We start from the raw sequence: 23,080 nt of genomic DNA, 5'->3' as shown, positions 1-23,080 counted from the left end.
TTGAAAAGTGCCTAACAATGTCACTCTTCTCAGTCAATGTTTTGGAAAATATCTTTTTTTTTTCTTCACAAAAATATGTTATTTATGTAAACCTGTAATGGATTTATTATTGTCCTTTTAAATTAATTCACATTTAAATTTGAATGTATAGATATTTAAATTTCTTTTAGTTTTAATTTCATGCAATTACTATCAATATGTACAACCCAAATAAACAAAAGCTTTTTGAGATCCTCTGAAGGGTAACAAAATGTTTGAGAAGCACATGCCCGGAACACAACACCCTGCAAGTGAGAAGTCCAGGTCTTGTGTCTCTCTCTCTCCCAGACCACGTTGCTTCCATGGGATAACGTTACCTGCTTACCCACTATTAAAATGGGAAATAGAATCGAGTCCCTAAAGTTTTATGTTGCAATTTTTTTCATAATACATAAGTTTTCCAATGTTTATTGAAGCAAAATTCTCTTTTCCTTAAAGCTCTAGAACTCCATTGGGGCTTCAATATGGTGACTTTTTTTTTAGCTATAAAATAAAATTATGTGAGAAGCAACAATGTATTCGGTTTCTATTGGGTATAAAAAGCCCAAACAGTTGGGAAATGTTCTTTATTGGATTTCAAGGAAACCGAAGTCATTCTGGTTACCCTGGGCTTATTCTCCATGCTGAGCCCAGGAAGCAGTCAGGTTCTGGGGGAGGCTTTGCTGGGGGACATTCTCAGGAAGTCCTGCATGCCCCTCCGCAGCTGCGCGTTCTCCGCCACCTCCCGCAGGCTCCTGTGGAGCTTTTCCATCTCCCTGTGTTCACTGCTGACATCTAGGGAAGAGTAGAGGGCACACATGGCGGGTTAGTGGCTCCAGAGAACAGATCCCCCAAGAATCCCGTCCTTGTCCCAGAATGGAGGATCTGACAGTCCAGTCTCCTGGTATAAACAACCCGAATCAAACCGGGTATTCTCCCTCTGAAGGCCTGTGTCAGCGGGAGTCACCCTGAGAGGAATCAAGAGCCTTACCACCTAACAATGCCCCCCACCCCTGGGGGACCCAGAGGGTCCTGGCTAAGCCTGTCCAGAGCGCCAAGTGCCAGCTGGAAGGAGACACAATAAACCCTCCCCTCCCCTGTCTCCAGGCACCCGCTGGGAGGCCTGTTGTGTGAGGCCTGTGCTCTCTCCCGCTCCGTTCCCTCTCCTCCCTAGAATCTCATGTCAACTAGCCTAGGCCACGGTGTCCAGACACGAGGTCAAATTTCAGTTTCAAATTTCAGTGGCAACCTGGACAAGCCCACCCTGAGCCTGGCCTGCAGTGGGACCAGGACCAGGAGGGGAGTCAGAACCCAAGGCGCTCTCTGGGCCTTAACTGGGGGCCTCCCTCCTGCTGGCTGCTCTCCAGTCCTGCTACCCACCTTCAGGTCTACCCCAGGGCCCAGCTCATTGCAGGCTCCCCAGTGTCCAGCCTGAACCACTGCTGTCTTCTGAGCCACCAGAACAGATGAACCTAGAACTGGCACCCCAGTGGGTCCCTGCCCATGGGCCTTTACTTAGGGGTCCCGTTCCTGGGGAGACCTTTCTTGACCCCTGTCCCCTGCCCTCAGCATTCCTCCCTTTCTCCTGCCTGATTCCCCTGCCATGTATTTCACTTGTTAGCTTGCGTATTGCCTGCCTCCGGCCCATGGGCTAGAGCCCCTTGAAGGTCCTGTCAAGGTCACTACTGTGCCCTCAGTGCCTTGGTGCGAACTGGCATCACTTGGTGAATGGATGCAGGCTGTCCCGTCTGCGGACATTCTCACCAATCAGGTGAGTCCTGAGAGCCTGATCTTCAGAGTATCTTCAGAGCCCTGGCACCTGCACAGTCTCCCTATACTATGCATGTTTGTTGTGGATGGTGAAGAGAATGGAGCAGAGTCCAACTAGGCAGGCACGATTTACATCAAACTGTCTGCAAGACCGGACAGTTGGAAGACTTTCTGCAAGTAGGAAACACACTTGGGTGACTATGACTTTAAACAGACCTGGGCAGAAGGTCCTAGGTGGGTCAGTGTGAGAGTGCTGTTCCTCCATCCCTGGGGGCTGTGAAGACCAGGCTCATCCGCACAGCTGGGATGGGGACAGTGCTGCCCAGGAAGGTAGGTAAGCACAGGTCAGAGGTTTAGAAGCAGCAGCTGTAACTTCTCTGCCTACTTTCACCCCAGTTACTCAGCAATAGTATCAGGTCGATGGTTTTTTTTTTTTTTTTTCCTAGCAAACAGCTGTGCACATATTTTAAAATGTAAAAGGCACAAAATCTCCACCATAACCCTGTCTTCCTCCCTTCTAAGAGGCCACCAATGTCATCAATTTCTTGTGTATTCCACAGAGATTTTTATGCCTATACAAACATAATTGTATGTATTTCATTTGCTTCTTTCAAAAATTGTCACAAACCACACACTTTTTTTTTTTAAATTCTCTCTCTTTAAAATACATTTGGAGATCATTTCATGTTGCTGAACACCACATAAAGCTGCTTTATTCTTTATAACAGTGCACGTTCCTCTACTGGTCTTGTATCTAATTTAATTTAACCAGTGTCCTATTAATAGATATTTGAGTTGTTCCAATCTGTGTTATTACAAACAATGGCACCCTGAAAAAACTTGTCAATATGCCATATTGCCCATGCAGGAGGATATTGACAGGATGAATTCCTAGAAGAAGGATTGCTGGACCAAAGCATAACATTTTTAATTTTTTCTAGAAATATCACAAGTGCTTCTCTCTCCAGCTTACTATGGTCTCCAGTGCACACGGGGTAGCCAGGTGGCACACCTGGGAGGCCAAGGAGGTGGTTGCCCGCCATGGGCACGTATGGCTGGCACTGCTTTCCCCAGGTCCCAGGGGATTGAAAGGAACCTTTCTCCACTACCACCAGACAATGGGGTTTTTCCTAAGGAGGCATCAACTTAAAAGAAAGGCTTTACGGAGAGAGCAGGGAGACTTTGTGGATGGGAACTCACCACTTGCCAGCTGTGAAACCTTGGGCACATTATCTGATCCAAGTCTCTAGTTCTGCATCTGCAAAATGGAGCACTAACGTCTATCCCTGAGGGCTAATGGGAGAATTCCACGGACAGCACCCTCGAAGTCTCCATCGGGTGAGTGGCAAAGGGTCGGCCGATACCAGCATCATCATCTCCATTCCTTGCTCTGGAGATTTCTTTAAACTCAGGAAGGAGCAACCACAGCCAGAGGTTTCCCATATTTACCTGCAAGCTCCTTGTAGAGACCGTCCCCCTGGGACGACACGAGAGTCAGCATGGTGGCAATGCTGCCCTTCACCTTCTCCGTGATCCCATTCTACAGGACAAGGACATTCAGTCTGTTAGATGGGCGTGCTCCAAGGGGAAGCAAATCCTAGACAGGGAACCTCACCCCGTCCTCCAGCTGGAGAAGGTCCAGACTGGGGTTGCCAAAGTCAGGCCCAAGGGTGAAGGACTTTGGAGGGCCGGGGACGCACTTCCGTGGGCTCCCCCCAGTCTCTGCATGTCCCTCCCTGCCTATAAGACTCACAGGGAGGGTCCCTCTGGTGCTGAGCAACTGAATGAGGAGCTAATGAGGCAAGGGGGTTGGGAGAAGAGTAGCCACAGGGATGGAAAGGAGGGAGCACACTGGTCACTACCCCACTGTCCTCTCCTGCATTTATTCACTGATTACTGCGTACTGGGCACCTGCTCTGCGCAGGGGCAGGTCTGATTCTTCTCTCCCACAGCCTGAGAAATGTCATTTCTTGCTACGCTCAATCCTTTTATCAACTAAAAGCATTCTATTTTGTCTCTTGCCTCCTTTTGGAAAACACCAGAATCCTTTCTCTAATTTGGTGGATTCCAGGTTTGAGCCTGGATCTCCTGTCTCATATTTTTCTTCAATGCCAGGCCAGGAGCTCAGCCTTGAGCTGGTGACATAAGCCCTTCTGGCCAGCTTCGTTGTCTTTAAGATAAGGGAGACAGAGATCCACAGCTCCTAAAACCAAAGTAGCCTCCTCACTGCAGAGTGAAAACAAGTCAGCAACCACACACCTAATACAACGGAGGCTGCTGGGCACGTTCAGCAGAACGTAACTCCATTCTCCAAGTCATAAGAACACTGGGAAGAGGTAATTTTTTAAAAAAGACAATAAATCTTCCAACATAAAATATATGTTTGAATATAAATAAATATATGCTGAATAAATATAAATAAATTTATATGTTGAATATAAATAAATTCCATCCATTACTTAGAATTAAAATTACTTAGAATTAAATTAAAATTACTTAGAATTTAAACAATTAAAAGCTAACTGATATTCTTGCTGGATGAGGTGGTGGCGCACAACTATAATCCCAGCAACTCAGGAGTCTGACGAAGGGGAATCACAAGTTCAAAGCCAGCCTCAGCAACTTAGTGAGGTCTTGTCTCAAATAAAAAATAAAAAGGGCTGGGGATGTGTCTCAGTGGTTCACCTGGGTTCAATTCTGGGTACTCCCCCCAGAATTTTTTTTAACAACCTATGTTTCCATGATTTAAGGTAACTGTGTACCTGGGTAATATACTGATCACTGTTTATGGGCACTGTTTTCTTAAGCACCTCCGGATCTGATTTCTCTGTACTTGATGGATGGAAATCAGCTCTATAGAGTTCTGTCAATCTCCTGCATGTATGTGTAGACTGTGAGGATATTCTAATACGCCTGAAATCAAACTGCTGCTGGGAAATGAGACGCTCTTGTCCTCCTCCAAGGGAGGTTCCCTGCTTTTTACTGTGGAGACAGGCACCTCCAGAATTGAATGGGACAGATACTGGTGGGCATGCTTTACCTGCCTGGCTTCCTCAGATGATCAGGAGAGAGGATCAGCCAAGTCTGGACTGAGACAGAAGAACTTGGAACCTCTGTGGACAGTGAGGGGCTTGAACTAAGACGAAGGCATTCTATCACTCAGAGGAAGGGGCAGAGTCAGGAGACCCAGAGCTGGGTGAGATGGTCCAAGTGTGCTTGACAGCAGCACTTAGGCCCCAAAAGAAACATCTTGCAATGAGGATGAGCTCAAACCTAAATCTATGCTGGGTACTGTAATTGGCTGACCTGCAGCCACATACTGACATTCACTTATTGGCATTTTATGTAGATGGGTCATTTCCCTTGTTTAAAAAATCTGTTTTGAGATTGTACTATTGTTGGAGATGCTGGAGCAGATACCTGGTCCCGAAGTCCAGCTCTGCATCTCACTAGTGTGTGGCCTCTTGATTCACCTCTCTGAGCTTGCTTACATTTAGATTGAGAACAATAGTAGTGCTCACTCAGAGACTGGCGGGGTGTGGGTGTAAACTAGCTAGTGTCTGTGAAGACTTAGCTCCCATCTAGCTATCAAGGCTGTTGTTCTATGGATGACCCAGGAGGGAGAGGGCTCAGGGGAGAGCTGGAGGGGCTTTGCCAGCACTCGGTGGCAGGGGCTTCCTCTCCCAGCACTGAAACCCCCAGCTGGGTTCACCAGGCAGAAGGCACCCAGCGGCACCTGGGCCCAATGCCTACTATTTCTTCCACCTTCTGCACTGGCTCCCTCAACTCCCCAGGAGCTAGGACTCCAACTGCAGACGTAGATACCTTCAGCTGCTGAAACTGGTGCTGCATTCTTTCTTGAGCCCTTTCAAACATGCCCTCGGCCACCTGCCGCTCCACTCCTCTTCTGATGACATCCTTCATCCTCTCACATGCTTTTTTGCCAGTGATCTGAGCTGCCTCTGGCAAAGATGATAGCCACAATCACACCACAGCAAGGACTTGCCAGAACTCTCTGGCATCAGAAAAATAAGTAAGCAAGAACACAAAGTGTGTGTGTGTGTGTGTGTGTGTGTGTGTGCACTTTTGTATATAGGAATATGTACATACGTATATAGATATGTACACATGTGCAAACACACACATACATATGTATATAAAATGCATTACATTAAAAAATAACATCATTCACTATTTAGAAAACAAATCATTTGGAAAGTGTAATAAATGAATTGAGCAGAAACTTGCTAACTTACCCCCCACAAAACAAACCAAGAAGGATCCTGAAAGTGGGCCCACAAACACTTAAAGGAAATGAAGAACAAGAGCCGGATACCCAGCAGCAGAGTGGAGAGTAGAGGGGGGGTTCCAGACAAGGGGAGGACAGAGGAACTGGGAACCATGGGGACAAAGGTCCCCGATCACCTCCCCCTGCTCCCTGCAGTTATCTGATCTCCTTGTGTAGCTGGAAAGTGTTACAGGACTTAGGATGCAGGAAGACTGCTCCAAGGACAGGGAGCACCGGGACAGGATGCCAAAAGAGGGACAGGAAGACCCCAAAGGAAGAGGAAGCACTGCCTCTGGAGCCCCACCTTCATAATAGGGCTTCAGGTCGTTCTGAATGGAGCTGGCGACAGACTCGTAGATCCTCCTCTTCCTTCTGAGCACGTAGCCTTCCAGGCCTCCCAGGATGGCGCTTATCTGAGAAGCCACGTTGACACAGGCCTTCTGTGACATTTCTCGGGCAGAGGCAGGTCAGGTGTGGCCAGGTGTGGCCACACTTTCCTCTGCCTCACATTCTGGTTGGCTGTGAGCTCCTCTACACAGAAATCTGCTTAAGCCTCTGAACACCCCAGAGTGCTTCCACAGCGCCCAGTCCCTATAAACTACTCAGTAAGTAGGTGCTGAGTTCGACCCAGGCATGGACAGGGTTCTAGCAGGGGCCATCTTTAGAGGGCCAGAGGTATCAGCTATCTCCCTACTCTCGCCATGCGATCTGGACTGGTCCTGGAAGAAAGTGAGTCCCAGACGAGAGTCCAGAGTTCTCAAAACTAACACGCGACCTGCAAAAACGTGGCCGAGGTCTTTAAGCTTTGCTGCTTTGGATGCTACTTCATGGCACTGGCAAAAACGATCGAATCAGTGACAATATTACAAGGTGAGGCACTTTTCCGTACCTCTAAGGATGCTTTGAAGGTTCTTCCTGGAAGCTGAGTCAGCCCTACCACCTCAGCCTGCACCTCAGATGCCACACTGTGGGACAAAGCGTGCCGGTGTCTTACACCTCCCTGGAGGTCCCAGGAGCCCTTATGTTTCATAGTCCATCGCACCTCCTAGGAGGCACATCCACACCCTGGACACTCCAGGGGTCCAAGTGGGGAGAGACGGGCAGCCTTCAGCTCCTGCCTGGGAAGAAAGCCACCACTCACACTCACTGTGCTCTTCACTTTATGAGGAACTTACCTCCTGGATCAGGAAACGTTTTTTGTAGCTATCACACTTCCAGCCACTTCTTATCCCAATTTCTGCCATTTTCTCCTGCAGAGAATGCTTGAAAGCGTCGATGTGAGGCATCAGCGCTGAGTCGGCAGGCTTCCCAGCCCTTCAAGAAAGCAAGACAAGCGTGAAACTGTCCTTTTGTTCGCTTTAAGAGAAGAGAGAGGAAATCTGACAATGACCAAATTGCTGTGACGTGCCAGGCGCTGTCCTGGGCCAAGTCATTGGCCTAAAAACCAAGAAGGCAGTGTGAGGGTGGCCGTTTACTGATGAGAAAATCGGGGCTCAGAGAAGGTGGCTGACGTGTCTAAGGTCACACAGCGAGTAGGAGGCTTTGAACACTGCTTTAAACCTCAACACTCTTTGTCCTCCTGTGACGAAGTGCTTTCACTTGAAAGAATCGGACTTGAACTACACTTTCAAAGGCAAGTAAGATTTGGGGAAGAAAATGAAAGGGAATTATTTCCCAGGGGACAACGCAATGAATGAAGTTTCAGAATATTCCAGGTGTAAGACTCAGCGGATTATAGAGCACTCAGAGAGCATGGGCTTTAAACCCTCGCTCTCTACTCATGAATGGGGGCCCACTGCAGTTAGTTCTTCTGAATCTCCCTTTGTTCCTATGTAAAGAGGCAGAAGCCCCTTGGTGGTGTTATCCAGCACATTTGATGAGATAAGGCATGCGAATGCTTGGCACCGTGCCTGGGACCTCTCGGTGGCTCTCAGCTTCCCCCACGTTGACTCCAGCAGAGAGCTGGCATCAGGCATCAGGGCAGTGCTAGGTCAGAAGGGCAAGTTGAAGGCTCAATGGCTCAATGCCATCCTAGGGAATTTGGAGACTCCTACAGAGCTGTCACCAGGGGCAGGATGGGGAACGTGGATTGGCATGATCCAAGAAGTGTTTACAGAAAGGTAGGGGCAGGGACATGGGCACAGAGGAGGTCAGCAAAGGCAGGAGAATGGCCTCTGTAGCATGGGGTGGTGAACCAGGTGCAATCTGGAGAAGAACGAGGGAGACTGCTTCCCTGGGGGCTAGGAGAACCTTTGTCTGTTGGTACAGGAAAGAGCTAGAGGTCAGAACTGCAGGAGGGGCACAAGGAGGTCCACCCCTGGCTGCAGCTCATGCCATGTTTGTGAGCACACGACCTGTCTGAGACTCCATGAGCCACTTTCTCTTTTTGCATTCAGGAAAGGTTCGAAGGCCATGTGTTTGCTTAATTCCACGCTCTCCAATCAAAATACCCTGTCCTGGGCTCAGATCCCTAAGAAAACCATCCCCGCTGCATGTAGGAGAGACTTGAAAAATAATGGGAAACATAATATTAGTCTGAAAGCAACGTCTCACTCCACCCCAGGTCACCAGGGGAGATGGTTAAGTCAACCAAACCAAGATTGCTTTTGTGTTTTGCCAAAGACGGAGCAGAGCGGCCCTCGAGTCACAGTCTACTCTTTACTCTTCCAGATCCAGAGTCTCAATTCTTAAAACTGAGACTCTGGCTTGACGTTCTTCAGATGTTTGTTCATGCAGGAGCAAGATGAAAGACCATTTACCTAAAAATGCCTCCAAAAACCGGGTCAATCTGGTCATAGATGGGCTGAGTGACGGCTTGGTTCAGGTCGATTCTTGCCAGAGTCCTGGAGGCATAGATGCCATTCTTCAGGCAAACAGCTTTCAGAGTCTGGTGAAAACCCTGGTTCCCTTTACTCCTCTAGAAAATTAAACGATGAATTAGCAGAGTTAGTTGGCATGAACTAGAAAGTCACAGAATCAGAACTGCATTGCCTTTGGCTAACGGTCATTACCAAGAACCACAGGAAGGAGCAGAAACATGGTCTTTAAACATGTCATCAAGCTAGACCAGGAGGACCCAGGTCACACCTCCAGCAACGTGCCCTGGCCTCACTGGGACCACAACCCTCCCATACAGCTCTTTATCTGGCAAGCCTCATGGCTGGGCTCCTAGACCATCTGCTTGTGAGTGTCAGGAACAGTATCTCACCCATGGTTATGTCCTCCAAGCCTGCACTGACTTAGCTGGTACTTAATAAGTATTTGTTAAATGAATGAAAAAAATGTGTTGTGACCTGAGAGTGAGTATATGTCTTGGATTTCCTGAGGATAGTTCAAAGTTGGTATATTTTTATTAAATAGTTAATTAAACACTATTTGATTTGTATAACTTGGTGATATCTTCCCCAGGGAAACAAATTTACAAATGAGAGAAAAATTATAATAGTTAGAGCTATGAGCTAATCAAGTTTAGCCAGATAGTGATAAATAACAAGGAGAAAAGAAATGTTCGCTAAAATTTTGGTGGAGGGCTTTATCATCTTTAATCGATGATACGTGTTTGGAGGGAATATGTTTTAAGTGAAAGGCTGTATAGCATGATACAGTTGTATAATATTCTCTCTCTACTTAATAACTAAAACATGAGCACACTCCAGAATTATTTTAAATGCAGTCCAAAGTCATTTTATTAAACCATATACTATCATGTAGGCAAAGAATGATTCATTTTATCTTTCTCTAATTTTTAGACATTCAGGCTATTTTACTATGCTAAGTAAAATATCACGTTAGTATATAGATGACTGCTCAAATTTCTGGGCACAAAAGCACACTGTTTATCAAAGAGGAGCCCCTTGGGCATGCCTGGGGTCAGAAAAAGCAGTCACTAAAGCAGCAGTGACAGGGGATGGTCCCTGGGAGGCCTGAAGATGACTGGTGCCCCTCTCCTTCTCAGCGTGCCTCTCCTTTGTGCCTCATCTTCTGGGCACACTCTTGATCATCCACTCTGAGATCTGGATTCTTCCATCACCAGATAGAACCACTTCTCTCCCTGTAACTTAGCTATCTATTGCTGCAGGACAAAAATTACCTCAAAGAGTAGCTTAAAATAATAGTAAATGTTTATTATGATTCCATGGGTCAGGATTTGGGATGCCTTGGCTGGCCACTCCTGTCTAGGGCTTCCCATGGGGGTCAGTCAGCTATGACTGGGGTTAAAGTCATCGGGGCTGGAGGATTTGCTTCTAAGGATCGCAGCTGGCAAGTCAGTGCTGGCTCTCAGCCCTGGGTAGAAGGCCTCAGCACATTGCTCCATGGGCCCCTCCACACAGTGACTTGACTTTGGCACATGGAGGCTGGCCTCCCCTGAGCAAGTGATCCCAGAGGTCTCCAAAGAAGCTTCAGTGGCCATTGTTAACCTAGCTCAGAAGTCACACACTGGCATCTCTGCAGCATTCTCCTGGTCACAGAGACCAGCCTGCATCAAGGTGTGGGAGGAAAATCCACAAGGGGCCCAGCAGGAAGTGAGGACCTTTGGGTGCCATCTTGGAGGCTGTCTACTCTGTGGTCAACACTCAGTGGTCCAATCCAGTGACCTTTCTTCATCATAATTTTCCTTGATCCCTGAGGAATATCTGATTTCCTTCTTAACAAGCTTTCCTACCTTGCTTTTCTTATTGGAAAATGAGAAATTTAAGTTACAGTTAGATTGATTCATCTGCAGGCTCCCAAATGTGTCCTCCCGTGAACGTCCACCCTTCCCCTCCATTGCTCTGTCTATGGAAGTACCACTGATCTTTCAGTGGTATTTCAGTCTAAGGTTGTACAACCAATATACTCATGAGGATGTAGGCCACAGGAGTTGTTGTGAGGATTTACTAGGATAGTGTGTAGTGTCTGGTCCAGAGTGAGCCTTTTCCTCGCGTTTGCTGAATGAATGACCACACATGCACTCACTACACACCCAGCCAGGTGGGAGGCACCCCGCCCTCATTTTCCAGAATCCAAGCCCTAGAGTCCTCCCCGCTGGCCCCAGGATCATCCGATTGAATTCACTCTCTCATTCTTTGTTTCACACTAAAAGCATCTCCTGCTTTCTGGCATCCCCCCTGCAGCACACATTCTTACTAATCTAGATATCAAAACAAACTTTTACACAAAACACACAGGAAATAACACGTGGAGAGCAAGTATCACCAAGAGTACGAAAAGGCTTACTGAAATGGAAGAGCCCCTCACACACCTTTTCAGGTATTTCTCACTGTTACGTTCCCACTTTCCATCTCTTTAAGACCAGCTACAACATGCCATCTGTGCCCTGCTCCTGGCCCTAGAACCATACTTGTGATTCTTGCCACATGGGCAGTGTCATTCCTTACCCCTTACTCTTGGTGGGTGCTGTGGACTGAATGGCTCCTCTGAAAGTTCATGTATTGCAGTCCTAGTCTCTAATGTGAGTATATTTGGAGACAGGGCCTTTCAGGTAGAGGTTAAAAATAAGCGAGGTCATAAGGGGTAGGGCCCCCATTCAGTAGGACTGGTGTCCTCATAGGAAGAGAAACACCAGCCGGGTGCGCAGAGAGGAAAGACCAGGCAAGGACACAGTGAGAAAGTGGCCGTCTAGGAGCAAGGAGAGGCCCTGGGAGAAAGAAACCCAGCCAACACCTGGATCTTGGACTTCCAGCCTCTTGCTCTAAGGAAGTCTGTTGTTGAAGCCCCGCAGTCTGTGGTGTTTTGTTATGGCAGCCCAAGCAGACTACACCATGGGCCTCTTTCACCTCCTAGTCTTACAACACTACCTTAGGCTTGTATTTTCCCTTAGGAACCCCAAACTGCTAATTACGAAAGAAAACCACAATTTGCACACAAGTAAGAGGTTACAAGATGCTTTCTTCTGGTGTAATGTAATGGACACTGACATCAATAGCACAAGATAAGTAGGGCAAGCTCTTAGCATCCAGTTCTACAGAAGAAAGGAGTGAGAGGCTTTTTATGAACGTAAGGTCTTAAGTGGTTGGGCACCTTGCCCAGGTCTGGGTAGTAGATGTTTGCTGGAGGTGGCGCTCAAAGCAAGATCCTCAGACCCTAAATTCCAACGCTGCCCCTGCTGAACCGCAAACTTGCCCTGGTGCCCACATGCCCAGGCGAGCAGCCCCGATCTGTGCTGGTGTATTTGCAATTTTCAATCTCTCTGACTCTCTTCTATCTCCTGTTTCTTTTAAAAGCAAGGGGGTCATGTGAAAAGAGCTTGGGGATCAGGTTGATCTCGCCAGGTAGCACAAGTTTTCCATGGAAAGGGTCACTCACCACCAGGCATGCCCCGAGGATGCGTCGGTAGGAAGTCCTGGCCACCCGGACCCCTTCTTGCAGAGGCCGCTCGATGTGGGCAAAGCATTGCTCAATGGCCCTCTCCAGCAGCTCCGTCCTCTCTTCCACAAATCTCCGCAGGCCGCTCAAGTGCAAATGTTCATTCTAGGGGCGAGGTCACAAGGAGCATCAGGCCAGCCACCAACACAAGATTAAGTTTGAGATCATTGCCTGGAGGTGACTTCCCCTTGCTGTCCCCAGAGGGCACCCCTCAGTGCACAGAACTCCTTAGGCTCTGTGGGATTGGAGAGCAGAACAACAGATGCCCACTGAAGCTTATTTTGGGTGTAAAATTCACCAGGCTATTTGGGGAAGTAATTATCCAAATAGCAATCCAACTGTTAACTAAAACAGATTTTTTCCAATGACATCTGACTTAACAAACAAACAAAGCAGTTTTGAGAATGGTGTTTCTCTAGTGTTAATGTGTATACAATCATTGGGGAATCATAAAATCCAAGGGTCTGGGATTCTGCATTCTAGCCAGCTCCCAGGTGAGCTGACCTTCTGGGCCCTTGATGACACTTTGAACAGCAAAGCTACAGAACCACGGAAATAAAGTCATGGTTCCTTCTTCACAGAAGAGTACCGTCTAGTCAGGGACAAAAATATGTAGCCACACAGGCTTGACAATGGTTTGGTCAATGATGGAGGGCATACATGACAGTGGCCTAAGATTCTAGGACAGCCCACGTGTGCAGGGTCTGTACCATCTAGGTGGGTACCCCTACCACATTCACACAGTGATGACATTGGCTAAGCACACCTGTCTCAGAGAGTATCCCTATCAGTAAGTCAGTAAGTAAGGCCCACAAGGGCGTGACCACAAAGGCCAGCCTTGACTTTGGTTCCAAACTGGGAACTCGTCCTGTTGAGAACCTTGGTGCACCCCACAGTGCCTGCAGCAGGTGGAAGGTCCACTCCCTGGCTTGGCACTTTTGCACAGTGGGCACTCAACAAACCCCTCCAGCACCACTGTCTCTGTTTGCCTGACACATCTCCCCAGGTTCCCAGGTCCCTGCCCCTGGCTTGCTACCATTTCCCCCACACACTGTCCCTCTTAGCCCTGTGCCCTTGTGCAAGAAATTCCCCTTTCTCATTCTTCAAGACAAGGCTCAGTGTCACCTCCCTTGTGATGCTTCGACTGCCCACCCCCCATCAGGGTTGGGCCCCATCTGAGCTGCCTTCATGTTTGGTACACTGCTGTGTTATGACATGTCTCCCTCACCCCACCTGGCTCCTTCCTGGACTAGGCACTAGCTGAAGGGACAGACTCTCATTGGTGTTTGTTTAACCCAGGGCATGGCATGGGGGGCACGATCCATGAACGTGTGCTCAGTGAACCAGAGATACGGAGAAGATGCTAGATAATGCAGGATTTACAATTCTATTCCAAACAGATGGAAATAGCTGTGGGGTGGATGTGCGACCTCACACAGACGATTGACTCCCCTGCCTGTCAACAGCATCATCTTCAAAGCAAGTGAACCAAGCTGGCTGATGGTGGAAACAGCCTCCAGCTCCACAGCTCTGAGGGCACAGGCTGTAGACCTCCCGGTGCACCTGGGGATTCTCCTAGACTTAACTAGTGAGGATTCGGTAAGCCATAACTTTTTTTTCCCCTGGATATCCTTTATATTCTTAAGAATTTGTGGGGTTGCTGGTGATCAAAATGAAGTCAGAGGTCATGGAAAGAAAGCCTCGCGTCTCACTATAAGTCCCCACTGATTAAATGTAAGAAGGGCAAGAGAGGGAAGAGCTGGGTGTGAGAGAACAGTAACAAGGGGGAAGCCTGGCACTTGGTGTGAATAAATTCAGGGCTCATGAGACAGGGAGGCCTCATAATCAACTTCCTATTGATTTTTAGAAGCAATGATGGCTCATTTAAAAGCACTAACTACCCAACTCTAAACTTTGGGTTTGGATCACACACTTGAAGAAATCATCAATTATGTATATTTTTAGACTTGACTTTTCAGAAGTCAAAGGCACTGACAAAGCTCTTGCCTTCCAACTTTCCATCAAAGAATCAACACCAAGACCAACGTCAGAGGCCCAGGAATTTTGAGGAAAGCTGCCGGCCTCTCCGTGAGGAGGCCATCACAGAGGCCAAGCAGCCCTGCCTCCTCTGTGTCTTCCATGGCCTGGCTCTGGCCACAGAGATGGGCGTGAGCCCCTAGGCAGCTGCACCTGATTTAGCAGAGAACACATGGGCAGGGCACTTAGGTTTGACTGTAAAATGCCCTGTCCTGCATGTACAAATAAACCAGCCACACACAGCACCATAGCTGATTTGTTTTCCATCAGCACTTCCAAGAGCAATCTTGTGCTGGGCAGAGAGGCAGCTGTCACCCTGAAGAACTTTCCAGAAAGATGGAAGGTAAAACCCTTCCTCAACTATTTCAGAGCATAAACGTCAAATTAGAAAATCTCAGATTTCGGGAGTTGTGCTTTTGTCTCACACAGCTAGGCCAAAACAAAGCACACCGTGTTCGATGAAAGAGACAGCAAATGCTGCCCCGCGTGCCGCTGTTTATCCAGCTCTTTTCAAGTGCAGGCCGGTGGCCAGACTGCAAAGCTCTCCAGCTGGCATCGCTTACATCCCATGGAAGTGGGTCTCCAGGACCCACCCCTCCTGGCAGCCGCAGCTCATCCCAGGCTGGCTTTGCCAGCTCCAGGACCAGCCCCTTGACCTCTTACAGGACCTTTCTTGGCCCTTCCCAGTTTGGGCACAGCAAGAAGTCAGACAACTTGATTATGCTGATCTGACAGGTGAAGGCAAGGTGGAATAAATAAGGATCAACCAAGTGGGAAAGGCCATGGCTGCTTACTCCCCTGGCTGCAGTGAGGGGGCGGCTCCAGGCCTTGGATTTGGCAGAGACTCCAAGGCAGGCCAAGGGGAGGGAGAGCTTGATGGTGGAGGAGAGGGAAGGCTGCGGGTGTGCCCTCAGCGGAGGCTGTTGGCCTGGGAGGCGGGAGGCCTGACATCCATGTGATTGCTTAGGGTCTCACTGGCTTTCTCTAGCTGGCCCTAAGTTGCAAGCAGGGGTAAGGATTAGAGGAGCTTTTGATCAAGTAGTGGCCTTTAGGCACTGACTGTGACAGGAGTTATTGTGTGGCTTCCTGGCTCACTGCTAGAGCTGGCAGTGTGACCTCCTGTAAGTCGGACTTAGTGGTACAAGACCGGCTTCCTGGCCTGGTTATTATAGTAAGGGGGTGGCCGGCTGGGCAGCTTCTGCAGGGTGTGGGGTGCAGACATTTTTATATATGGTCTGCTGTTGTCTGTGTATTCCGTCTCTTATGAAGAAACAAAGTGGTTGCTTTGATTGATTAAAGGAAGGGATTGTTTCATCTATAACTCTCCTAAGCCTCTAATTTAGTAGCTTATCCCTCTCATGTTAGGGTTTTTAAAAAGTCATCCATCAGAGAGATAAATGTGTTGCCATGAGAAATGTAACTTTTCTCTGGTCATTCAAAGGCCTTGCATTCTGGACGGGGAAGATAAATGCCTGAACTTTGCTGAAACCCATGGACAGATGTGTCGTGTTTGGGTTGTGTGTGCAGACGTGGCTCTCCAAGACAGCCAAGAGTCATCTGCGTCCCATGGAAGTCTCCCTCTCCATCCTGCACAGACTCCGTCCTGGGTCTTGGGAGAGGTGAAAGCTACCACAGACTGCTTTTACATTTTCCCCTTGGCCCATCTGTCCATTTTATCCAAATGTTACAGTTAGAACCCTTTCATTATCTTTTTGTCCCCATAGATTCTCTGGGCTTTGTCTCTCCCTCATCACAGTTTTCTAATAGGCAAAGGGAATGTTCTGCCCAGGCGGGAGGGAGAGAATGGACGGCCCAGGCGACTTCCATACCGGCAGGTTTTCTGTGGAGGTGAAGCTGTCTGTGAGGAGCAGCAGGCCAAAGGCTTCAGTAACATACTTGGTCACCATCCTCCTCTTCTCGTCCAAGAGCCTTTTCCTGATGTATTCTCTTAACTTGGGGATTTCTGGAATTCACAGACGGCACAGACAATTTTAAAAGGTCAAGTTTGCATGGAACAGAATTCACACATGTTGAAAGATCAATGGGCCCTTGCAGCTGGCTGCCTCCTCAAGCAGCTTTTCTGAAGGACATTTTTTTCACATCTGGGATCAACAACAGTGAAAGGTAACTCAGCAATGGTGAATATTAATTTGGTTTAGCTATTCAAAATAAAATTCATAGAAAAGTACAGACTGGCTATAAAAAGAATGGGCATTTTTCTTTGGGTTGGCATTCATTGCAGAGTTGAAGCAAGGGCGCTTAACTCTGTGGTTCTCCTAGGTTTTTCTACCTAAGCCGGGTGACCCTTAACATCAGAACACCCAAGCTTGCTGTAGCAAGCAACAAGAACCTCCGACGTGTGGGATTTTAGGCAGAACATGTCTTTGTCCTAACCCTCTGATAGGGTGTGGTGTGGTGTGTGTGTGTGTGTGTGTGTGTGTGTGTGTGTGTGTATTAATAGATATAGAACTGGAAAGCTGGAGAAATTTTTTCCTGTGGCACAGAAATTTCTAGAGCAGGTTATTCAGAGTGCCAAACTTAGTCTAAAGAACTTTAGTGATGGGATAAGAAATATACATTACCAGTTTCCTCCTCGGTGAGGAGGGTCTTCTGCCAGTACTCCTGGGCACTGACTGTGTACACCAGATCTGAGGTTTCCAGAGCCTTGGAGTCCGCCGGCAGTTTTCTCTGAAGTGAGAGGCACACAGGAAACAGAGTAAGTCACCGTGGCAAAGGAAATGCGGCACAGCCCTCACGAGAGCCTTTGGCAAGTTTCAGCTCACCCACCTTCAGTTCTGTCAGAACCTGGAAGAACCTGGAAGGGATGGGCCCTATTCTAAATGTCCTGTGTTGCCAGAGTCCACTCCTCAGGTCAGAGGTTGTGAGGAATTCACTGCATTGGAGCTAACTCCTTGGGAGTTAAAAAATATCAACTCTCGTGGGCCGGGAAAGCACTTGCCTAGCATGTGTGAGACACTGGGTTCCATCCTCAGCACCACATAAAAAATACATTAATTAAATAAAGGTATTATGTCCACCACAACTAAACATTGTTTTAAAAAATTAATTCTCAAAGGAGATGTACAGAGAAAATGGTTCAAAAGTGTATGTGAGTGTTCAGAGGAGGGAAATACTGGGATCCTTTTTGGAAAAAGAAGCCTGGGAAACACAGGGCTGGGGATATGGCTCAGTGGTGGAGCATGAGCTAAAACTGCAAGAAGCCCTGGGTTCCATTCCCAGCCATCACTCCATCCATCCATCAATCAATAAGTGAGCAAAAAGCCCACCACTGGCAACAGCCAACTGGCATGTGGATTCCCAACTCTGCTTCAGCAATAGCACATTGGTAGCTTGGTATTGGCAATGGCAAGAGGCTTCACACCATAGAAATCAGCAAATGGAACAAATCAGAGTTTTTGGATGTTTTGCTAGCTGTTGTTTGAACACAGAGCTGATTTTTAAATATTTCCTAGTACAACACTAAAAAGTGAAAGTTTCTTATCCAGGTGGTTAGTGAATAATCATATACGATAATCATATATAAAATAATCATTTTAATATAGAGTAATGTTTAAGTATACATGATGGTTTTAAATGTCAAGGAATTAAGAATTATGTGAGAAAAAAATCTATCATTAGTAAAATATCATCATCAGAAATCACACTAGAATCACATGTAAATTTTGTTCCATAATCTTCCATTCTTCTTACTTAAAAGAAAAAAAGTAGAAGGTGTGCATGGGTACTTGAGAGAGGTGGAGGATGAGACAGCTGTCGGTCTCTTTCTAATATAAAGGTATGACAGCGCTGAGTGGAGGTACTCTGGTCCTCTGGGACTGGTGAGAAACCAAACCTCCGGCAACTTGTAAACACACTGGTAACACATTTCGCCAAAAACCCCCATGTTGTGGGTTGAATCGTGGCCTCCCAAAATTTATATGTTAAGGTCCTACATACCAGTACCTTGAAATGTCACCTTTTAAGGAAACAGGGTCATTGCAGATGAAATTAATGGAGATGTGGTCACACTGGAGTGGGCTGAGCTCCTAACCCAATAAAACTGGTGTCCTTACAAGAAGGGGAAATCTGGCTGCAGATGTACATCAGTCACACACTGGGAGTGCCATGTGACAGCTGAAGTTGTGCCTCCCCAAGCCAAGGAACCACCAGAAGCTGGGAGACAGGCCTGGCACAGACACACCCTTGGGCCTTCAGGGGGAGCACAGCCCTGCCAATCCCTTGATTTTGGATTTCTGACTTCCAGAACTGTGAGAGAACAAACTTCTGTTGTCCCAAGTCACACATTTTATGGTACTTTGTTACTGCAGCCCTAGCAGTAACACACCGGTCACTACACTTGGTCACAGCTATACCTATCACCCTCCCTCAAATGAGCTGGGCATGTTGTTGGTGCGACTCTATATTTATATGCTATTTAAAATGTCTTCAAGGAGATTATTTTAGAATTCAGCATTGAAATGTATTTACAACAAAGGCCTAGGAACAGAAAAGTGTAGAGTACTCTTGATACTAGTGAAAAACACACCGCTGGTTCGTGAACTGCACCTTGATTCCAAGTTTTCTTGCAAGCAACACTAGCACCTCCTAAGACCTAGGAAAGGGAGACACCTCATGTGAATGAAGCCAGGTTATGTTTTGGTACTGAGATAGGTGAAAAGTGACTACTGCCTGTCACACACCCAGCCAAAAAATTTTCAAGATCAAAATTAGCAGGAGGCAGGTCAATGGCCTGAGAAAAAATCCCAGAGACCACAGTAGAGTGTTCTTAAAAGAAATGCAGCATCCCTAGTGTTCCTGAGGGTATAAAGGATGAGGAGGAGGGTTTAGAGGGGAAAGAACTTGGAGTTAAGACTTGACCTAGATGAGTTGGACTCCTAATGAAAAAGTGGTGAAAAAAATACCTTAACCAATATATTTTACTGATTTTTGTTTTGTGTTGGGTACTAGTGAGCTACATTCCCAGCTTTTTAAATTTTTTTACTTTGAGACAGAGTCTTACTATGTTACTTAGGGCCTCGCTAAGTTTCCAAGGCTGGTCTTGACTTGCCATCCTCCTATCTCAGCCGCCGGAGTCACTGGGATTACAAGTGTGTATCCCTGCACCTGGCTGTTTTCATTATATTTAGTGCACAAGAGTATAAATGATCTTTAAAAATCATGTTAAAGAATTAATATTGCTCTTTTGATAACATAAAATAAAAATCTAATAACAAAGCATTATATCATAATTCATTGCATTTTTTTCCTTTCTAAAAATATAAAACAATGGTATGCTTTAAAACTGATGATGTCTTAGAATTTTTTTTGGAACATGAATATTTGCTTCCCAGGAGGCTATGAGGAAGCTTGCAGCCTGAGAAGGTGTAAAAATAATTATAAAGGTGATAATGAAATGAGTCAAACCCGTTGTATAAGTTATTTTATGTTGAGTTTTAGAAATGCTTTGCAAATACAATGATATGTGTATATTGCACCTGCCTTTAAAGGTTATTTGAAGGACAAAAGCTTGTGATTACAGTTTACAGTGTTTTCAGAAATATAATTTGCTATAAACATGGTATAATTGTATAAAGAATTCAAATCTATCCACCTCTATATGCTAATAGAGCATTAATCAAAGTAAGAATTTTAGCACAAAAAAATCAAGTAAGATTTGTAAGGTGAGTGTAAAGGCTCCTGATTATTTTGACAGTTTGATGTAAATGATTTCAATCAGACAACTTGTCATTTATGCACAACATACAATGAGCTGAATGAACCAGGGAATGACCAATTTTGTTTGCATTGCAGGAGTAACTGCAGGAGTGGTTTGTGATGGTGGGACCTGAAATGCCCTCTTACAGGCAAGGGGGCACCTTTCTGCTCTCCCTAGCACAGTGTTTCCTCCACAGTGAGCTACTCTGGCAGGTAGTATGTGCTGCACTTGCCTAATGGAGATCCCTGGTCCGTGACTGTTCTGAGTGTGCCCAGGAAGTCTCTGTGTGCACAGGGTCCTCTCAGAGCCAGCCACAGGCCAGTGAGGGCCAGGGCACATGCTGTGAGGCCATCAGGACTGGCCTCCACACACTCCTCATCGCACACATTAGGAAAGGCCGTCTTCCGGACTTTGCTTGGATCTCTAAAACTTTCAAATGTCAAATCTAATGATAGTTCTCTCCTGTAGTCCAGGAAATTCCACACGTCCACTGTGGGGGGATAAGGGAAAGTTTTCCTAGGTTTATCTGGTGAAAAGACAGTGTTAAATCCTATATTTTTCTTTTTAAAAAAATACTAATATTATTTTTTTCCTAGTAAATTTAATTTTCTATTTCAAATGTTTACTAGAGAACAGACTTTCTTGATAAAATGAAGCAAATCGTTTTGGATGCTTTGGACTGAACATTTGTATTTGCTAAAATCCATACATCAAATCCTAGCCCCAAGGGGATGGTTGCAGAGGAGGTCTTTGTGAAGTGATTAGGTTGTGGGGTGGAGCCCTCAGGAATGGGATTAGTGCCCCATAAAAGAGGCCCCAGGGGGCCTCTGCATGCTCTCCACTGTCAGAGGACACAGCCAGAAGATGCCCTTCATTCCACGGGTGTTCGCCAGACACCAAATGTGCCAGCCCCTTGATCTTGGACTTCCCAGTCTCCGAAGCTGTGAGAAATGCGCCTCTGTGGTTGTGAATCATCTACTCCATGGTGTCTGTCAGAGCGGCCCAAATGGACTAAGGAATATGTGAGTCTCAAAAGGTTTGCAGAAAGGGTGTGAGAGCAGATCACCTTCAGGGAGCCCCTTTCAACTCCCTCCATCTAGCACCAGAGCGAGTGCTGCTTTGAATAGCAGGAGGGGAAATGTGTGTATGTGTGTGTGTGTGTGTGTGTGCGTGTGTGTGTGTGTGTGTGTGTGAGAGACAGAGAGAGACTTTCCCTCTCCTCTTCTCTTGGCCGCCCAGCTTCTGGGCGAGGAGCTGGCACAGTCCACAGCAATCCAGCTTCAGATCCAGCATGAGGAATGCTCATGACCTTGTAACTTGCAGCAGTGAGGGAGTTTTAGTCCCTCCTCTAAGACTTCTCTGCAGCGTGGAAACTTGAGCCCTTCCCTTCCTCACTCTCTTCTCCCCCTCCTCACCTCACTGGCCCTCTTCTGATGCCTTCAGAGTCCCCATTTGATCTGCAAGCTCTTTCCTTACTGTTTATAATTTTCATTTTTATATTTTTTAAAAAAATATTGACCTATAGCTACATGAATGACTGCCTTGTAGTCAGCCCACTTCTTCCTCATATTTCCTATGATTAAGATTAAATTTGCTCCAAGTGAAGGCATGCAGTACAAGCAAAAGCTTCACAATTGTTCAAACAAACATCGTGGCTGGAGTCAGGCGCAGTGGTGCACACCTGTGTTCCCAGCAAAGGGAGGCTGAGGCAGGAGAATCTCAAGTTCAAGGCCAGCTTGGGCAACTTAGCAGGACCTTCTCTCAAAGTAAAATAAAAAGGACTGGAGGTGTAGCTCAGTGGTAGAGCACTTGCCTAGTATGTATAAGGCCCTGGGTTCAATCCCTAGTAATGAAAAAAAGAAAAAAAGGAACAGTGATTGGAAAACTCAGGCTTTACCTGGCCACCCAAGATGTGGGTTGCACACCTGAACTTGCATCCCTCAACAAGAAATGTAGCTGCCCCAGGAGCCAAGGCACTGCTGCACAGAACTTCACTCCTGCACACTGAGTGGCCATGTTTATTTACAAAGAACTGTTAGGAACTGTGCCTCGAAGTATTTTATATTTCTAGTTCCAGAAATAATATGATTAGATCCCCATAAAATGGGTATTTCTTTAATGCCAACAAGACCAGAAGATTAAGAACAGCTTTGCTGAGTTATCATCTCATGAAGACTGGCATTTGATTGCTTGGCAGAAGGCTTTGGCTCAAATATGTAGCCTTATCATCCTGAACCAGAAACAAAAGCTCTGAGTTTCTTAAGTCCATGTAGTACAGGCAACATGTCCTGCCTCAATGGCATTGAAGTCACAATGCAGAAAGCTATTGAATACAGAGATATTGACGGCGGTCAAATATTTTACTGTTATGGCCAGGCTATATGGGCAATGACCAAATAGATTCCATTTTACCCTGAAACTCCACATCATGTAAGAAATGCTTCTCCCAGGAAAAGCCCCACCTCTGTATCCATCAACAGTTGCTAAGCATAGCATGTTTGTCAACACGAAATGACTCTTCTTATACAATGCAAAAGTGTTCTCTCTTTGGTTCCCGTTTTTCTTGGACAATGTACCCTGTCAGAGATTGATTGTCTAGATGTTAGTAACCATTTTTTAACTTGTACAAAACTAGGGATGTTTTGGCCCACTCTCTTTTCTGCTTATGATTTTAGATCTCATGATGCTTGTTTATGGTTTTGAATTCTAGCAACAGCCACTTATGTTTTAATATGATTTTGGACCTATTCTGGCAGGTTTACTGTGGTTTTTTGTACATTTCATCTTAAAATTGGTTTAAGTTTTATAGCTGTCTGAGACTGCTATAATAAGAAGTTTTGTGTTCACAGCATTTTAGTGACAACATAGCAAAAATAAAAGGTGTA

The 23,080-nt window shown here is 46.4% G+C and overlaps 1 protein-coding gene across 1 annotated transcript in view; it reads right to left on the bottom strand.

Annotated features, from left to right (window-relative positions):
- Positions 1 to 524: 524 nt before the first annotated feature.
- Nuggc (nuclear GTPase, germinal center associated) overlaps positions 525 to 23,080 on the bottom strand; it is a 37,028-nt gene continuing 14,472 nt past the window's right edge. Inside the window, exons 10-18 of the mRNA XM_076852271.1 lie at positions 17,062 to 17,167; positions 16,309 to 16,442; positions 12,383 to 12,547; positions 8,836 to 8,993; positions 7,252 to 7,390; positions 6,381 to 6,489; positions 5,614 to 5,750; positions 3,238 to 3,328; positions 525 to 813 (exon numbers count right to left, since the gene is read on the bottom strand). Of these exons, the coding sequence (XP_076708386.1) occupies positions 680 to 813; positions 3,238 to 3,328; positions 5,614 to 5,750; positions 6,381 to 6,489; positions 7,252 to 7,390; positions 8,836 to 8,993; positions 12,383 to 12,547; positions 16,309 to 16,442; positions 17,062 to 17,167 (1,173 nt within the window). The 3' untranslated portion in view covers positions 525 to 679. The remainder of the gene's footprint in view (positions 814 to 3,237; positions 3,329 to 5,613; positions 5,751 to 6,380; positions 6,490 to 7,251; positions 7,391 to 8,835; positions 8,994 to 12,382; positions 12,548 to 16,308; positions 16,443 to 17,061; positions 17,168 to 23,080) is intronic.

The sequence above is a fragment of the Callospermophilus lateralis genome, chromosome 4 (genome assembly GCF_048772815.1).
Source record: "Callospermophilus lateralis isolate mCalLat2 chromosome 4, mCalLat2.hap1, whole genome shotgun sequence".
Lineage (NCBI taxonomy): Eukaryota > Metazoa > Chordata > Mammalia > Rodentia > Sciuridae > Callospermophilus > Callospermophilus lateralis.
Note: the sequence above shows the minus strand (reverse complement) of the source record. Positions and strands in the feature narration are given on the sequence as shown.